Source organism: Anolis carolinensis, chromosome 2 (genome assembly GCF_035594765.1).
Source record: "Anolis carolinensis isolate JA03-04 chromosome 2, rAnoCar3.1.pri, whole genome shotgun sequence".
Taxonomy (NCBI): domain Eukaryota; kingdom Metazoa; phylum Chordata; class Lepidosauria; order Squamata; family Dactyloidae; genus Anolis; species Anolis carolinensis.
Window position 1 is genome coordinate 291,413,874 of NC_085842.1, and position 19,338 is coordinate 291,433,211.

General features: G+C 39.3%; 2 protein-coding genes across 14 annotated transcripts in view; one reads left to right on the forward strand and one right to left on the reverse strand.

The window, feature by feature from the left end:
• The first annotated feature begins 1,660 nt into the window (after window positions 1–1,660).
• cd180 (CD180 molecule) lies at window positions 1,661–10,388 on the forward strand. The gene is made up of 3 exons (XM_008102901.3): window positions 1,661–2,042; window positions 6,001–6,167; window positions 6,827–10,388. Exons 1-3 carry the CDS (start codon window positions 1,953–1,955, stop codon window positions 8,556–8,558), a joined length of 1,989 nt encoding a protein of 662 aa, XP_008101108.2. The 5' UTR covers window positions 1,661–1,952; the 3' UTR covers window positions 8,559–10,388.
• Window positions 10,389–12,226: 1,838 nt separating this feature from the next.
• mast4 (microtubule associated serine/threonine kinase family member 4) overlaps window positions 12,227–19,338 on the reverse strand; it is a 275,054-nt gene continuing 267,942 nt past the window's right edge. For all 13 annotated transcript variants that reach the window (XM_062972362.1, XM_062972363.1, XM_016990890.2 and 10 more), the window contains 2 exons: window positions 18,962–19,143; window positions 12,227–18,369 (listed from right to left, as the gene is read on the reverse strand). In XM_062972362.1, the coding sequence (XP_062828432.1) occupies window positions 14,549–18,369; window positions 18,962–19,143 (4,003 nt within the window). In that variant the 3' untranslated portion in view covers window positions 12,227–14,548. The remainder of the gene's footprint in view (window positions 18,370–18,961; window positions 19,144–19,338) is intronic.

A 19,338-nucleotide genomic window follows, 5' to 3' on the forward strand; every position in this document is an offset into this window, starting at 1 on the left:
CCTTTGTGAATGCGCAGGTTTGAAAAGGGAGATATAAGGTGAAGAGACATGACCAACCTCTAGGCAAGCAATCTTTGAGAAATTGGCAGTTTTATTAAACAGGGATTTCTCACAGTAACCTGTTGTTTCATCACAATCACATTGTTTAAGCTACTAAAACATTTCATGATTGGGATTGTCTCTTTCACACCTCAGCATAATTACATAATGTGAGGACTTTGCTCATGTGAATTCCTGTGATCTCCTGCACAGGAGAGCTATCTGTCTATTTTGTTCTGTCTATTTCGACACAGTCTTGCAATTTCAGTGTTCTCACAAGACAATCCTTCAGTTCATAATACTAAGCACCTCATCACACTGATAACCCCCCGTCCCGTCCCATTTTGCCAGCAATTACAAGTGAAATAGAAGGTGCACATGGTGACTTAGGGCAAACCGTGTGCCCTCCCTCCTTCCCCTATTACATGGGGAAGGGGGGCCAAATCGAGGCAAGACATGTTGGCATCCTGTTGCTTCCCCATCAGACAAAGGAAACCCTGGGAGAATCTGGGCAAGGCACATTGGGAAAGTGTAAAAACCGTGCATAGCTCTGTTGGAGCTACCCAAAAGACAGAAAACTCACCATGCTGGCAAGGAAGCTTCTTGCAACACTTCCTCGCTGTTTCTTGCACTGATGGGGTGGGGTCACAACCTCTATCATCTGATGGAATATGTCCAGATCTGTGGCCAAAGAGGAACCCCAGAGTGGTAAGGGGAAAAAAACCCTGTGTGATGAGGTGGTAAGACTGCAACAGAGGGAAATTATCACATAAGAAAGAACAAAAAAGCAACAGCAGTAATGGATTTATTAATGGGGTTCCCCTGTTAATGAAAAGAAAGAATCCAATCATGAATCATGTGCAGTGTAACTACACGACAGCCATCATGTCACACTTTAAGCCCCTTGAATAAGTGCTTTAGCAGCATTGTGTGCTATAGTCCTGAGGTAGAACCCACTTATATACCCATAAAATTGCAGTGGACAATCTATCTGTTTCCATTTCTTGCTTTGTTTTTTCCTGTGTTTGTATTCTTTTTCTTGGACATCATCACATGGACTTCTGGCTCAGTCCTAGGATGCTTCCAGAATAGAGCCAGTTGGAGACCTTCACACAACACAGGGTGACTTCTGGCATGGCTCTATCCTGGCTTCATCCTGGAAGCATCCAAGTCAGAGCCCTGAGAATACAAGTGACTACTCATGTTATCATAGCCACAATAGGACCAGCTTGGGGGAAAGCTGGGTGGCGAGGCTTTCTCCCACGTGATAGGGAAGATGGTGATGTGGGGCATGGGATGACGGCTTCCTCCACTGCCCCACAGATTCGCCACACTGCCTGGCAAATTCTCCCGCTGTCTCTTGTGGTAGGGAACTCCATGTGATGAGGTCCTATACCTTAAGTTACTTCTGAGATTGCTGATATTCTCCCTCTTTTCTCATGTACATGGGTGGTGCACAATATACATTCCAAAGTTCATTGGAATGATGATCCAAACACAGGTACACTCTCAGATGTCTACTATCTCAGTACCATATTTGCTTCACTTGGATTCTTCCTCTAATTTAGAAGCATATGCCACAGACTGCTCACTAGTCTGTGAAAGCCACAAAGGAACTACAAAGAGCAAGACCTTTTCTTAGACACCTGCACTTTCCTTCCAACACAGAATGCAGCTAAGGTGTACATGCGTGTAAGGATTGGTGAAAGGAGCACAGAAGAGGAACTGAAAAGCTTAACCACACCTAAGTCACTTGGCTGCAAGGGGAAATGGCTCTTTATCTGTCGCGGCTCTTTGTCTCAGTCAGTTCTCCAGTTTAACAAAGCTTTCTGAAACCTGTTCTAGAAAATTGTTTTTCATCTTACTTCCATTACTGAAGCTCGTCTGTGTGGAGAATCTAATAAAGCTCCCTAATGGCCTTCGGCACGTCTTGGTGGGTTCTGATGGGGCTTTTAGGTGTTTGCTGTGAAGCAACCAAGCCAGTAGATAAGATGTGCACTGAGGTGAGTGATAACATATTTGTCTCTCTATTGGGCGAAAGCATTTTCGAGAGAGAATCAATAATTAATTTGGAGCGGTGAATACTTGCATGCTAACACTACGTTGATTAAAGGCCAAGAGAAGGGCAGTAGACAGGACAGAAAAATACCAGGAATAACATTGTAACTTTTGAGCACAAATGCTATATTTAGCTATGTTGGGAAAATAGGGTTTTTCCCTCCTTCTAGCAGATTGCTCTTTGGCAAAAGCAGGTCTTGCCCTAATACTGCTAGCACTGGTTATGATGATGTCCCATTTTTGTCAGGCTGACAGCAATAAAGCTGTACCTTGGTTTCATTTGGATTTGAAGGACAATCTTATGCATATCTGCACATAAGGGACCACCATGTGACACTAGTGCTTGTGATAGGACTTTCTTCCTTGCCTGCCACCCCTATGTCAGGGCCAGAAGAATTGCCTCCTCCCAGATCCACAGATGGAAACATTTCCAACTGTGGAAGTATTTCATTGGATCCTTTCCACTGATTTCTATAATGTACACTCTTCAGGAAGTATTAAAGTCATGATCTGCAGTCTTAAATACATTTACTAGGAAATAAGTACCATTTAAGCACAATATTTCATAGGAAGCTTACTCCCTGAAAATGTATTTCTTCTCTGAGTATTTGCCATGTTTATTGAAGCCTTTGACTTACCAAACTGATAAGTATTTTTATGATTTCAGCTTAGGGACTGTGCAAAACAAATATGATGTTCTTAGCAGAGTTGTAAACCTTTGCCAATTAGGTACAACTCACATGACAATTAACAAATGAGTTGGTGAATCTTATCAATATTTGCATCAATTTAGGGGAAAAGCTACCAATAACAACACTGGCCAACACACATACTGTATTGGTGCATCAAATGACTTGCTGAATCCAAAAATGGCACGAGTTTTCCCCTATCGGCTCTTATTTTTGAGATACAGAACATATACTCTTTATCTGCTCACCCATAAGAAATCATGATAACCATATCTAAGAAAGTAGAGGTCTATCCAATGCAGTTTTCTGAATCAGCACACCAAATAACCCCAGGAACAAGCATAAAAACCAAGACACCAAGAAAAAAGATTTTATGGGGGTTCAGCTGTGTAGTAGAATATTCTTATTACTATCCATCTTTACAAATAACAATGAACATTTGCATAAATGTCATGTCTATTTTATGTTGCAAAAATGGTTATAGGTAGAGGTTATTGTCGCCAATTCTACCACAGAAGAAGTTTGGCTTCTGGGTCTTTACTTTTTAGATGAAGGACTACTGGCAACATATGGGCTGTACCTCATGAAAAGTATCTTTTTCAAAAACATGGTGAATCTGATCAAGAGGGCTTTAAACTAAGTCTTTTCTTGCCCAAAAGCAAGCTCTAAAATGCAATGATGTGTTTTCTAAAGGAATGGCTGAGAGAGGGGATGGAAGCCATTGTAAAAATGACACTAAAATAAAAGATGTGAGGGGAAAAAGGCTTAGTGAAAAGAGTTTGGGAAACAAACAAGATGAGCTTGAAGTACTTCTGCAGGAAGATAAGTATGATTTTATAGGTTTAACAAAGACTTAATGGGATTCCTAGTCCAATGTGATCTAGTCAAAAGGCAGTTTGTGCTGTGACATTGGTGCCCACATGTAAGGGATAGTGATTTGTGTTCTTTATATGATCCAGCAAGTTGTCAGTGACGTTCGTCTTGTCAGACTGGCACATAGGTGCCTCTATACTCCTGAGCAGTGAGTGCCCTACCGCCAGCACCTTTCTTGCTGCAGTTAGTTATTGACTCCTTCTTTGGCTTCCAGTTTCTCTTGTTGCTGGTCTCCTGATTAGGCATACACATCGCTATTATCTTCAGAAACATGTAGAAAGTAATTGCTTAGTTGGAGTACTTCGGGATCCCTTTTGTGTGGTCTCCTCCTGAAAGTGAATGCTGGGGATGCTTTAGTTGGAGATCCTACATTAAGCAAGGGATCAGCTTGATGGCCCATGAAGCCTCTTCCAGCTGTATGATTCATTGCCTGTGTAAACAATATATCTGATATTCCAGGACCACTGGGGTTTCAACATAAGTACTGGAAAGAATTGTTATTCAGGATTATTCGTTGAGGTTGGTGGGAGGAGAGAAAAATATATTTATACAGTATGGGAAAAAGGACTATCTTTTAGAGGTTTTTTTTTAAAAAAAAAAACTTTTTGTTATGTGGTGATATATTTCCGTTTATCATTCAGGGCTGATATCTTATGTTTTTGTGACTGGAAGATAAGCTAATAAAAATCTTTTAAAAATCACAAACAATGCAGATAAAGAAGTGGAGATAACCAAAGAACTATCTTCCATGTACTGCACACAACATTTTGCAGTGTGCTTTGGACTTCATATGATGAGGCTTTGAAAGGAGTTTGCTGGAAGCAGAGGGGTTGTAATGAAACAGACCACTGGTGCCTTTGATCTGTGTGTAGCCTTGGCTTCTGAACAGGTGCTTTCCTTTATAAGCAGTTTAAATGCACCTAATTTTGGCACAACTAGACCTTGGGGTGATGTTTTCCCTCCTCACGCTTGATGCCATGAACACAGAGGTCCCTTTACAGCAGTATTAGGCAGGACTAGTCACATTCACACTAATAGCTAAATGTTTCCTTCTGCTTTTTACTTTCTCAAATCATTGCCCTCTTGTTTTGCATAAAGTGTAAATTAAAGACCCGGTCAATGTATTTGCACATACTTTCAAAATTTAAAATTTCTAAAATGACTGTTATCTGTGTGGTAATGTTGAAGCACTACAGTAATTAAATTTAGATTTTGGAATAAATCTAATGGAAGACAGATGAGAGAGAAATGTAATATATGGTTTCTGTGCACTGTTTTCTTTTTTTCCTCATTATATTAAATTATTTTGATCCCATTAGTTCTACTGTTCTTCCAGTCATATTCCAAGATACACCTTGCCTTTTCACTGTATTAATAGCCTTTGCTTTAAATATCCCTACTTTCCTCTGTTAAAATGCTGTTGTGATGGTATCATATGCTAGTTTAAGGAGATCATATGAGGATGCCAATATATGTACACAAATCTAGTTTTTCTAGGAACATTTGAAATGCTCTTTCATTTACATTTTCTAATGTAGTTTTGCAGCACTGAAAAAAATGGAATTGATCTGTGACAGGCCATATTATATTCTAATATACAACCAGACTGTGGTCTGTGCCCTGCATGAAAAAAGAAATTAGATGGTGTAGGAGGCAATTGGCACTGAGGCTCCCTTCATATGAAATATGCTGCTCTGTTTTTCTCCACTGTTGCCCTCAGCTTTTAGCCGATGTTTCTAAACAAGTCTTAAGAGGAATAATGGCATACAGACCCAGGGTACTCTTTTCATGCAGCTCACAGGATGGTTATATCCAGACGTTTGGGGTGCCACTAGTTAACATCAATAAAAAGTTGGCTAGCACAGGTGGGCAATAGCTAAGCATAAGACAGAGATCCCAGGCTTGCTTTTATTAATGTGTGCGTGAATAACACTGCCATATTATGCCCTTTTTAAAGCAGTTAAACTGCATTATGAAACAGCATCATAATGTCAGTATAGATGGGGTCTGAAACTTCAAAAGAAGGAACAAGACAAAATGCCCCCAAACATTGACTACTTGTATTTATTTCTGTAGCTACATAGTGTTTTGTGCAACACTTATATTTTATTCAACCCCAAGATGCTAAAAATAATGTATGTCAGATTCCTAGATGACATGCTGTTATGACAGACCTAACCAGCTTTACCAATGGAACAGTATTACATTTTCTAGTCTCTTGACTTCCATACTGCTTCACTAAATGGGTTTACAGTAACACAGTGCTTTCACTAAACATAATAAAGAATATATTTGTACAAATTAACATTTATGCTTAATATATATAATCTGTTGTTTACAGCTTATTACTAACAGAAGTTACAGTTGTGAAGGTTTAGAGCTGACCAAGATTCCAGATCAACTGCCTTCCATGACTGAAGTCCTTGATTTCAGCTTTAATTTCCTGTATTCCCTTCATCTCTCAACATTCAGCAAGCTGAAGGAGCTGGTGTTTTTAGATTTAACAAGGTACATTTGATCCTTGCATTCTCCCGTTATGTGACTTGGATTTCCCCCCTCCGTTTTGCAAGAACAGTTTTATAAGACTCAGGTCTTGACCATAGTAGCAAACTTCTCATCTGTTTAAACTTGCCTTATAAAGTGCTGTATCTTGAGAGAATAACTGCTTAGAAACTCTGCAATGGGGTCAATATAATCAGCCTTTAGATCAACCATTTTCATGCCATTGCAGGAACAGATTTGTTTTTCTAGTTTTGTCTCCACAGATGATAGTAAAGGTAAAGGTTTTCCCGTGACATTAAGTCTAGTCGTGTCCAACTCTGGGGGTTGGTGCTCATCTCCATTTCTAAGCCAAAGAGCCAGCATTGCCCGTAGATACCTCCAAGCTCAATTGGACGGCATAATTACATGGAGTACCATTACCTTCCTGCCTATTGAGCTACTCACATTTGCATGGTTTCGAACTGCTAGGTTAGCAGAAGCTGGGGCTAACAGTGGGAGCTCACCCCACTCCCCGGATTTGAACCACTGACCTTTCGGTCAACAAGTTCAGGAGCTCACCGGTTCAATCCGCTACACCACCGGGGGGGGGGGGGGTCCACAGATGATAGGAATTAGATAATAAAGCATAATTGTTGTGTGTTAATTCCAGAATTGTTGTTTTTAAGGTGCCAGATTAACTGGGTATATGAAGATGCATTTGAGAACAATTCTCATCTGGAATCTATAATCTTGATTGGAAATCATCTTCTTTTCATCGGAGATACAGCATTTGCAGGGCCTTTATCACTGAAGCACCTTGACCTCACCCAAACAGGACTCACTAGTTTAAGATTGATTCCCATGCAGGATCTGGGTAGCCTGGAAACACTAATACTAGGAAACAACCACATTCAATCTCTAAAGCTCCCACCAAGTTTCAAAACTAGAAACCTAAAATATTTGGATTTTCATATGAACAACATCCAAAAAATATCTGCTAATGATGTAATGCTATTTAAAAAATTCAGCAATCTGACTCTCATACTAAAAGGGAATGATATTGTGCACATTGACCCTGGGGCTTTTCGCTCTATTTCTTTCTACAGTTTGGATGTGACCGGTTGTGCTAATATTCCCGTCATCTTGAAAGGGTTAGAAGGGAGTCGATCTGTTGCTCTTAAGCTTGGGACTTTTTTGGATTCAGATGTACTTCCAATAAGTCCTACCACGCTGCAGAGCATTGGCAATGTATCTGTAGACCACCTTACTCTGCAGTATCGTAATTTCCTAAATCTCTCTTGTGAAACGTTCAAGTGGTTGATCAAACTTAAGACACTGGACTTGACCCACACCTCACTCTCCGAAATACCTCTTGGACACCATAGGATAGATATGCTGAAGGAATTAAATCTCAACAACAACAAATTTGTACACCTTTGTGACATCAGACCTTCTGTTTTCCCCACTGTCACACACCTCTACATCAGAGGAAATTCTAAGGAATTGGATTTGGGTGCTGGATGTTTAGAATCTCTGTCAAACCTTCAATATCTTGACTTGAGCAACAGTCAGATAGAAGACTTGGACTGCTGCAGGAAGCAGTTCTCTGCACTGAGCACTTTGCAGCATGTTAACATGAGCTACAACAAGAAGCTGTTATTCCACAGTACAGCCTTTAATAGCTCTGCTCACCTGCAGGATCTAGACCTGGCTTTCACACACATTGACACCACCAATGCCTCCGAGGGACCTTTTGGCAATCTGCGGTTTTTGCAGACCCTAAACCTTTCTTTCTCGCAAATTGGTCCAAATATCCAGCACATCTTACAAGGTCTAGAGTCTCTTCGTGTCTTAAATCTAAAGGGAAATAATTTTGAATCTGGGACCATTCTCACTGAGCATCTTTTTCAGCAAGTGTACAATTTAGAGGTGTTAATTTTATCTCACTGCAAATTGTTGGCCATAGAAACCAAAGCCTTTTCTATCCTCAGGAAGCTACAGCATGTGGACGTGAGCCACAACGATCTTATTACATTCAATTCAGGTGCCTTTTTTAATCTTAGGAACATCTATCTCAATTTTGCCAATAACAGGATCCATATTATCCCACGTGATATGCTGGCTAATTTATCTGGCCAGAGCATAATCAATTTAAGTTACAATCCACTGGAATGCACCTGTTCCAATACTGGATTATTAACTTGGTACAAGCAAAACATAGATAAAATTGAAGGCTTTGAAGAGACAGTCTGCTCTGAGCCCAAGCCACTAGCTGGTACTAAGCTCCTCTTTGTAAATCTGTCTTGTGGATATAGCACTGCGAAGGTAATATTGATTACCTTTGTTGTGATAACAGTAATTGCAGTGACCTTCATTTTGATCATACGCTTTTTACAAAGAAAGTACCAACACATTTAAGCTCCTGAAAACAGAAAAGTACACAAAAGTAACTTCAAAGAACATATTCATAATAAGGAATTTACAAGGAAATGTCATTTTCTAACAGCACATTTATTTCCTGCTCCTCTTTATATCAATAGTGTTCTCATTTCCACTATCCTGATATAAGGTAGTTTAGGGGGAATTGTTGAAAAAATATAAGGAAAGAAGAAAGACGGTTCAGTTTTGCATTCTCTGCATGCAGTTCATTCTGGCAGTAGCATGTTAGAAAACCACAGCAGGCAAGCAGTGTATGACAAGCAGGTAAAGGCTAATAGGAGCTTTCCTTAGAAAATGTGAAAAAGGATAAAACTAGGTATGTTACAATGATTTTATGCCATATCATTCAAATCTGAAAATTAAGAAAAGGCTTAGAAATATGGGGTTGTTGTGTGTGCTCTGAGGATGCCTGCCATAGATGTTGGCGAAACGTCAGGAGAGAATGCTTCTGGAACATGGCCATACAGCCTGGAAAACATACAACAACCCTGTGATTCTGGCCATGAAAGCATTTGACAACATGCTGAGAAATATGTTTGAGAAAAAAATGCAACTAGCAGTAAAGAAATACCATGTTATTTTTCTTCATTAATTAATAAGGTTTCAGAACAGCCAAGGAGACAAAGAACGGCCTGCGACCCACGACTCAAAAAACATTTGACAATTTTTTCTTCCAATGCCCTCCAGGGAATGCAGGGGCATTTTGCCACCCTATCTTAAACCCACAAAAGACCATTTTTCTAAAATAGGAAATGGGCAGAAAGGACCATTTTCTAAAACAGGAACTAAAATGTCATAGACTAAGAAGGACCCAATAAGAGGTAGGCATACATATTTGATTCCTGTACCTGATTGTGGAGCTAGATAGCAGGTAGTTGTGTCTTTTTCAGTACAAAGAAGGAGAACAGAATTCTTCCCAGTTTTATTCACTGAGTTAAGAATAAACAAAAGTTGGAAACAGCTTGAAGGCACCCAACAACAAAGTCTTAAATTTAAATATATAAACATCAACTTTTCCCATGAGCTTCTTTTTAGTGATAGCAGCAATAAAGCATCACACAAAGAAAAGGGAACGTCTGATTTGTATATTGTTTAAATTTATTTTGACATAAGAAATTATGCGGCTTGCTCTTTCCCCCTATAATAGCTTTCAGTGTATTAATTACAGTATTCTAACTTGCCAAAATAAATGTACTGACAAATCTTAAAACAGCTGGCTTCATAATTTTTATACAAGGCCATACAACATCTTACATTGATACTTTAAAAACAAATAAACACATTTGCCTAAAGATGTAATGCTGAATTTACATAGGAACCATTGAAGAAAGAATATCCATGTAATGAATAAATCAGGGGTGTATGACTCAAGTTGCCAGAAATGTTTTGAACGTAATCCAACAAAGCTAGACTCTGAATGGGTAATGCCAATTATTCCATCCAAAACATTCACCCTTCTTTCACAGTCTAGTCCATGATCAGTTTTCCAGATAAAGATCATGCCATATGTCAGTCACCTGAAGTTCCTCCATTTTTTGCAGTTTGCTAGGATTTCTCAGAACTTAAGACATTTTATTGGAAAAAATGACAGCAGGCACAAATGTCTATATTTCTGAGTGTAATTCTCAAAGTTTATGGGAAAAATAGTGAAAAGGTACTGAAGGCATTATCAGTTCCTGCTTGTGAGAATGAGAAGCACCAAGATTTATATTCCTACATATCTTGATTCAATTTTCTGACCTTTCCATTCTTGCTGCTATACCTGTATTCTTCTCTATTAAAAATCGATCCTGTCAACCATGAATTGCCGGAGGCATTTCTTTAACTTCCTGCTTGATGTCTCTTTCAGTCAGGTGTTCTCTATATTAAAATCAGGAGTGCCCCTAATATTACAAGATATGTGTGCCTAATGAATAATGAAAGTGCCTGTCATCTATATTAGGGTTCAATTCAAAGTAGACATGCCTGCATGTTCTACAGCTGATCAGTTCCACACTTTTTATCACATGGGTTTCTAATGAAGAAAATGTGCTGAGCTTTTCAACATGAAGTAAAAATTTCCCCGTCTCATCAACTATTGCCTTCTCATACTGTTGCAGAGCCAAGATAACAACTGTATCCAGATAACATCCACTTATGGTGACCCTCCCATCAACACAAATCAGGCCAGTGCCTTACAATATGGGTTGTATTTATTTTATTTATTTACTCTATTTATACCCCACCTTTCTCTACTTCGCAGAGGACTTAAGGCGGATTACACAGAGGCAATTATTCTATGCCTTAAAACATATACAATTGAAAAATTAAAATTAAATTGAAATCAGACATATTAAGTATTTAAAAACATTACAATACATAAAAATCATACCATCCATAGCCATAGACTAGGCCTTTCCACAGTTGTTCCATATATTCCAAAACTGTTGTCACACTGCCCTATTCACTAAAAGCCTGATCTCACAGCCATGTTTTTATATTTCTTCTAAAGGCCAAGAGGAAGGGGGCTGATCTAATGTAACTGGGGAGGGTGTTCCACAGCCGAGGGGCCACCACTGAGAAGGCCCTGTATTTCGTTCCCATCCTGCGAAGGAGGCAGGGCCGAAAGCAGGGCCTCCCCGGACAATCTTAATCTCCAAGATGGTTCATAGGGGGAGATCCATTTGGACAGTTAAGCTGGGCCGGAACCATTTAGGGCTTTATAGACTAACGCCAGCATTTTGAATTGTGCTTGGTAGCAGACTGGCAGCCAGTGAAGCTGACGTAACAGGGGAGTTGTATACCCCTGTACGCCAACACCAACATCTGTTGTAACCAATGTTGTAACACCAATATCTGTTTTCAGATACACGTAGATACATTACTGTGATGTTGCACATTTTGAACTCAGATGTAACTGCATTGTATTCAAATGGAGGTTAGCAACCTTCAGAGATGTCACTCCCACATTCTGTCCAATGAAATCCATTACTTGATTGCCATGGAAATCAAGAGCTGATATCACACTATGTGTCCCAAGTACTATATATGGCTGTTATTTGGAAGCTAATCTTCTTTCCTCCATACATTCCCCCATTCCACATTAATTTTTATATATGTTCAGTGGTATTATCATGAGCATGGAACTTCATGGTTGATAGTGTTATTAATGTAAGTGAAGATTTCAACCAGAAACAATTCTATAGTGCATAAGGAAATGCTCCAACAACTTTAGATAGATGATTTTGGGCAAACCTCCCCCCCCCCCCCAAAATGACTGAAACAAATCCTAAAACTTCAGTGCGAAACCCATTCATCCACACAACAGTATTTTACAGCAACATTTAAATCTTCAATGAACCTGCAGGAAAATGTGTGCAAAGTTGTCTCCTTTAGATATCTGTGCCTAATGTGGGAACACCGATGTGGAATAACATCAGAGAAGGGATCTTATGGCTTCTCCGCTCAGGGAAAAAGTATGAGTTGTGTTGGAATGAGCAGGCCTTCCATGAAAAAGCATCTAAGGGCTGCATAAGGTTCTGAAAATCTGCTGTGAAGATGCAGGATTATCCATGTAACAGTGTATTATCACTTTAGCATTTGATTCCATTACTGCTTGTGTATTAAAAACCCATATTCACAAAAGTCATTTCAAGAAACATACTCAATTCCCTTTCATGCTCATTTTTATTTCAATGTTCTGCAACTGTATAAGTATAAATATTTTTATCCAATATCCACTGGTTATGACATCCAGATGGGGATTTCTTAAAGAAAATAAGACTGCAAACACTTTATTGCACAGATCCTAACAAACTTTCTTTTTAATAATTTGATCATCTACAGTAGGAAGTACTACAAAGGGACATTTTAATATACAACCACACAGAGACTGACAAAGTACATTTAAGAGGATCATTAACAGTTCACTCTAAGTTAAACAGCAACGAACAGGGACTACATGAATACAAGCATAGGTGCTACTATGTTTCCAAAATGAAAAAAATATTTGGCAAACGTGATAAAGTACTATACAAAATATACATTAAAAAGATACATTTGTAAACAAGATAGCTAGATGTGCTTTAAAGAAAACAAAAGGAAGTATTTTAAATACAAGTCACTGTAAACTATAAAATACCTCCCAGATAGAAATGTCATGATTTTGGAGTGCATTAATGTTCAGTGAATTCATTCCCAAAATACAAACACAGATTGTAAATGCTAGGACCATGCAACTTTAAAAATTCCAGTTGTTCTAAATTATTCATGAATACATATATAAGAGAAAAGAATGCAGCAGTGTTTCATGGAAAATTAGAGACTCGCTGGCAATTTTATTTTCTTAGCAAAGACTTCTAAAAATGAGTAAAATCCCAATTGGTTCAATGCTTTTCCTCAGGGAAATGCATTTAGCATGCTGGTATTGTGTTAACATTGTTCAGGAAATTGAGAGAGCAAATATCTGAGGGGAGTTGGAGGCACCACTAAATGAACTTTTGTAAATCAAAACAGAAGAAGAGAAAACATATAAAATGCATTTTTGGATCCTGGTCACTCTAGCACACATATCTGTGATCAATTTTCTGGAGTGTTTCCAACCAAACCAAATACTTTTGCTCCAAATTTAATCAGACAAATTAGACACATTCCACAATACACAAAATTCAAATAAGGCTTAGCAAAAGTAAAAAGGACACTCAAAATCTAGCACCAAGTAGCTCAAAGAGAACCCCCCCCTTTTTTTTTTACAAAACCACCTTTTTATTCTTTAAAAAACACACTTCTTTTTTTTTTCAATACAAATAAATGTCACAATATGAAATGTATACAGCTACTAATGTACTTCAAAATGTGAAACTTAGGATGACTTGCTAAAAACAGCAAGCTATTCTACAACATAAGGCCCCAGCTAGGTATTAAAATATTATCAGGTGCTGGATATATTATCTAGATACATTGTTGGGAAACAAAAGATTCAATTCCCCCTGCCCACCTCCCCACCTCTTGTCATAAAATAGAAAAGAAAGCTCAAATCTATCTATCATGATAATAAGATGATTCATTAAGGTAATGCAAAACAGTTTAATGTTTTAAGATATGCACGTCTGGGCTATCTTTATGCCTGATCTTAAATAAATGTGGCTTAAACCATCAGCAGAAGCTAGGCTCACTGCAAAGTCACTACAGACTCAGCCTAAGATGCAATGAAGGAAAGGTGATGACGTGGCCTTCATGTTACCAGAAGCCAGAGTGGGAATGGTATAGTATGAGTTATAATGATAATGGAGACTCTTTCCTTCGCTATTACTGGCATAGCCCTACCAAAACGCAGACACAGTGTGCTAAAGAGCTGCAGTTTGGTCAGCTATTTAAACTAATAAATCTAGCTCACTACAATACTACCATCCTCAAGCTCTTAAATTTCACACCTAAACTCACTGACAGCAACTAGAAGTCTTAAATTTCTTAAATTTCATAGTTAAGTAGATAGTTTTGAACAAGTACAAAGGTGGGGTGGGGTGGGGTGGCATTTTGTTCTCTGTCCTACAATCAAACTGGTATATTTGTGGGGTCAAACCTAGGCCCAAGGTTTAGTAATTGTTTCTTCTTAGATTATGGAAAACCAGTGGCAAAGCTACTATCACAAAGGATAGAGGAAACAATATAATCAGCAGCAAAGTGGATACACTACATTCAGAATAATACTATGAAGTATTTACAGACCCTTTGCTACTGACCCCCTCCCTGTCCCTGCAACATGTGTTTCAAATTGTAAAAGTATTTTTGTACAAATACAATATGGTAACAGTTTAACCGGTTACACTTGGGAAGGCAATTTGAGGAAAAAAACAAGTCCTTTCTTTACACACCCTGCTTAAGTGGCGCGGAGTATTTTTCTGCATGAAAATACCACACAGTGTTGTTTTCTAAAGATAAAATGAGATATGACACTTTGGGGTAAGAAATCCTAGTTCCAAGTCTTGATATTAGGAGGTTTTTTTGTGAGGACTACTTTTTGAGGTTTCTTTTCCTCGCCTTTGCCGGGCCGAGTCTTTGTCAGACGAAAGTGCATTGAGAGAGTCAGTGGGAGTCCCTGACTTTGGCAAATCTTTACCTACATTCTGTTTTCTTACAGCAGAAGACTGAGGCAGAATGGGGTCTTTTCCTTTTATGTCCACAGTGTTAGCAGATTGAGGCCTCTCTTGACTTCTCAGCTTCCCCCCAAAGTCAGAAATTGGAATGTGCTCTTCCACAGGGGATGGAGTGCAGTGCATGCCCAACAATGAAACACTTTTAGTCATTTCTGCCCTACCACCTTCTGTGGAAAAGCTGGTTTGCTTTTTCATTTCCTTGCAGCTTGCTGCAAGTGGCTCTGATGATCCCAGTTTAGCTTTTGTCGAAGGTAAAACACGGACTTCCTGTCTAGATTCAGGGGTGTTGGATGGGCAGTCAAGTTGCTTCGTTGTAACTGCAATTGTGCGGAATGAACTCTGCAAAGAAATTGACGAGGAATGTTTTGCTGCATGCTGCTTGTTCCCTTCCGCTACTTGTTTCTGATTCATGTGGCCTTTGCTTTTTGTGTCCTGAGCATTCTTGCTACAAGTGACGGCCTTTTCCATAGCTTTTCCTCTGGCATCACTGCTAGGAACTGAAAGACTAAGATCTGATTTCCCATGGTCACTCTGAAAATAAAGTGCTTCAGTGCTTTTTTTTGCTTCAGGCTTTTTTTCTGCAGCGCCACTCTGATTGCTTGGACCTTTGTCTACCTGTTTGTTCCCCAAGGGACTATCCTTCACAGCAGATATTTTTGGAGGCACGCTTTGTTTGCTGCGTACATGATATGGCTTTTGATCAACAGGGTCAGTTAAGCTCGTCGTTTCTTGCTTTTGAAAATGCTTAGTGTTGTCTAGTGACACTGTTGCTCCCTGGCTTTTACTGGAGGATTTAAATTGTTTTTCAGGCATGGTGCTACTGGCTTGGACTGAGGATTCTGGTCCACATTCTATAACCAGCTGCCGTTCTACCTGGATTTGCTCACTATTTAGCTTTTTTTGAGAGCTTGAGGAATATGAAAAATCTACATTTTTCCCTTCCTTTCTAGAACCAGTCAAAATCTGAACACCGATTTCCTTTTCTTTTACATTTGTAGCAATTTGTTTTTGTGTCAATTTATCAGAATTTTTTAAATTAGAAGAACAAGTGTCAGACACTTGTCTTGATTTAACATTGTTGTTTTCTGGTTCTGATGCTGGTCGGAGATTATCTTGGTTTCTGCAAAACAGAGGAGCATCAGCTACGGATGATACACTGGACAATTGTTTCACAGATGACATTTCAGGATTGTTACCTTGCTGTCGAGAAGCAAAGCTGGATTCTTTCTCAGAAGTTGGCAGTACATCTTTAGATTGTCTCTGCTCTTTTGCTTTCAGATCTTGAGGGCTGTCATTTTGGATTGTTACACTAATGGTGTTTTTTTCCTGTTTAGCAGAATTTAGATCTGAAAATGTTTGTAAAGACATCTGAAGGACTGAACCTTCAGGCTTGAAATAAGCACTTGCTTTCTGTACACCCAACCCATTTCCTGAAAATTCTGTAACAGTGTTACCATCCGCTTTTGCTGGTTGTTTGAGCATATCTCTGGCATCTTTGGGCTTTATTTTTGAACTTGTTACCTGTACTTTTCCTGTTCCACGTGTTTGTGGCTGCAAATGTGCTTCAAAGGAACACCTTGCAGTGCGTTTAGGGTCTTGATTTGGGAGTACTTCTGTCACAGGTCTCTTTGCTGAGGAGTCCTCAGTTATCCCAGGTTTCTCTGGAAGCACATCACCACTTTGTTGAGCCCTTATATGGCTGTCAGGCATTTCTTTAGAGGTTTTCTTCTCTTTTCGTTTGGCTTTCTCTGAATTTCCTTGTTGCTGGGCAGATCTGCTGGTTGTCAAGGCAGAATTTTGGTTCTGAAGGCTATTAGATTTAGTCTCATTTGCACGAAGTTGGGTTACCTCTCTTTTTTGGTTAATCACCCGTATAGACTGATCACATTTAGCACTGAGATTGGAGAGTGTTTTTTCTGGCTGATGTTCAGTAGTCACCGGCATTGCTGGTGAGCTCTGTGCACTTTTATTTGGATTTGAGCATAGAGACAGATTGGATTTGCCAGGGCTGGATTGCTGGAAGGTTTGTGGCTTCTCTTTTGGAGATGGCTCAACCTGCATATTGCTGCCACCTGGGCACATAAGTACCACAGCATCATTTTTGGTATTTTGACCTCCTGGGAATGTACAAGAAGATATTTCTGTCTTTGAAACCACTGGCCCTGAAAGTAATGCAATGTCTAATGTACCTTCAATAGGTTTCAAGCAAGACACAGACCTTCCTTCTAGTTTATATTCTGAAGGACTCTTTCGGACAGGAGACTCTGTGGTAATCATGGCTGATTTCTCCATGCTAGTTTCTCCTCGGACGTTCAAAGCTTTGAGAGGAACAAAAGGAACAGAGTTAATCTGAGCAGCATGAGCACTGCTGATAAAAGGTCGGTTTTCAACAATTGAATTGGAATCCTGCAGCACATTTAAAGGTCTGACTATATTGAGCTGATGGCACTCATGCACATTTGATGTCAGTTTGGACTTTAGCACTGGACAGGGGCTGTCATCTTTTTCTTCCAAGGACATTTTCTTCCGAAGAAAATCAATATTTGCAAGCTTACTATCTAATCTTTCAAATTTGACAAATTCTTTTGTTGGTGCAGTTTTATCTACAATTTCTCCTTTTCCATTCAGCATCTTGTCAGATGAGTGAGGCAGAACATCCTGCAAGGTACATGAAGCGGGAATTCTTTTGAAGTCATAAGACAAATGACTGAGTTCATTAAATGGAGGCCCATGACATTGTACATGCACATCTGAAGCAATATAATCATTTGATCTCATGCTTGCATTCTTTTGAAGGGTGTCCTTTAACATGCCACCTACTGATTGTATCTCCAGAGATGTAATTTTAATTTCAGAAAGGGTTGATCTGTCCAAAGCTTTTGGAAATGCTTTTTTGACATCTCTCTCCTCCAGAGAAGAGGTAACAAAGCTTTCTGATTCACCACAAAGTTCATGTACAGTGCTTGTTTTCTGCAAATGTTCATGTTTCTCTGTCAGATCTTGCTTTTTCACAACTATTTTGACTTTTAATTTTTCTCTGTCCAGCTCATCAATTGATTCCTGTCTGCCTACCTTCCTGGAAATGGGCCGCTTTAAGCAACCCTGTTCTACAGGCCTCACTCGTGTAAGTGACGGAGCATCCAAAACATTCTCCTCAAGACTTTGAAGGGTTATATCTCGTTGAGATACTTCCTTGTTAACTTCTTCCTGAGTTACCTCAAGGCTGTGTTTGCGTGAGCACAAGTGTTTCTTGTCAGTGCCATAAGAAGGGGCAAGTTTCTCTTCTGACTGAACCCTTTTGAGCAATGGTGACCTTGGTGGTTCGGCACTCTTAGGCCTAACTATATGTCTGACAATAGTGGGAGGAGAATGCATTTTGGCAGGGAGAGCCTGAGCTATTTTTGTGTTTCCAACTGGATGCCCCAATAAAGGTGATGGAGATCGCTGAGGGGAAGTTGGCTGCGGTGTGGGAGAAGGAGTCCGTGCCAAGGGTGAAAGGGGAATGCTGCCGGCTGATTTGCGTCTTCCTGACCTGTATCTTTGCCCACCAAGCTTGGGACCCAATCCATGGAGGGTGCTTGGTCTAATATGCCCTGATCCAGCTGGAGAATTGGGTGCACTTGAACTTGGAGAACTACTTTGAGAAGAATTTGTACCTAGGAGGAAAACAAATAAAACTTCACTGTTTGCATTATTTCATTTTTCAGAATAAATCATGAAAAATATTTTGTTCAATGTACAGATTATGTGGTATCTGTAGAAGCCAACATGGTTTAAGCATTTTGGTTTTCAAAGGTCAAACATCTATAGTTTTGAATCTTCCTTGCACGCTTTCCCCCTGAGAGTTTACATTAACTATATCTGACCTACTTTTAGATTTTTTGGCACAGTATTCCTATGTGGCACAATACTAGCCTCTCGTAGCTAAATATAGATCTAATACAAGTCAGTTCTACATATGTGAAATAGGAAGATACTTCATAATGATGTGATTAGGTTTGAGAAGAAAAATAGCTGGTGAAAGGTATCTTCAACTTGACCAACCTTGTTAATTTTAAGACTACATAAGACCTGGTGTAGTTCCTTTGCATTAACCTTCAAAGGTGGTTCCTTTTCTCATCTCTTAAAAATTAAGTTCTGTAGTTCAATAAGTTCCATCCACTAAAGTGCTCATGCTTATAAACATTTGAGTGTTATCAATGACTGACCCTTTTATTTCACTGAGTATCTGCATCTATAAATACTCACCCGAGGGGAAATCAGGGGTGGAGCGAAGGCTTGGCGTTGGTGAGCGGGGAGACAGGCTGTGAGTTGGGGAGCCAGGCAAACTCTCCCCTGATGAAAGTGATCGGTTCAGGCAGGAGAAACTCCGACTTGTATGAAGGAGGGGTGACGGTTGCTTAGCCAGCTTTTTGAAAAGGGATCTTCTCCTAAAAGGAAAACAAGAAGTCATTTTTAAAACACATGTGCCTTGAAAAAAATCCTTGGTTTTAATAACATGTCTTTTACTCACAAAATATGAAAAACTACCAAAGCTTTAAAAAATACAGCAACCAGGAGTTTAGAAACACATGTGTGAATACCACAAATCCATATCCATAGTAATTTATAAAAAGGTAAAGGTT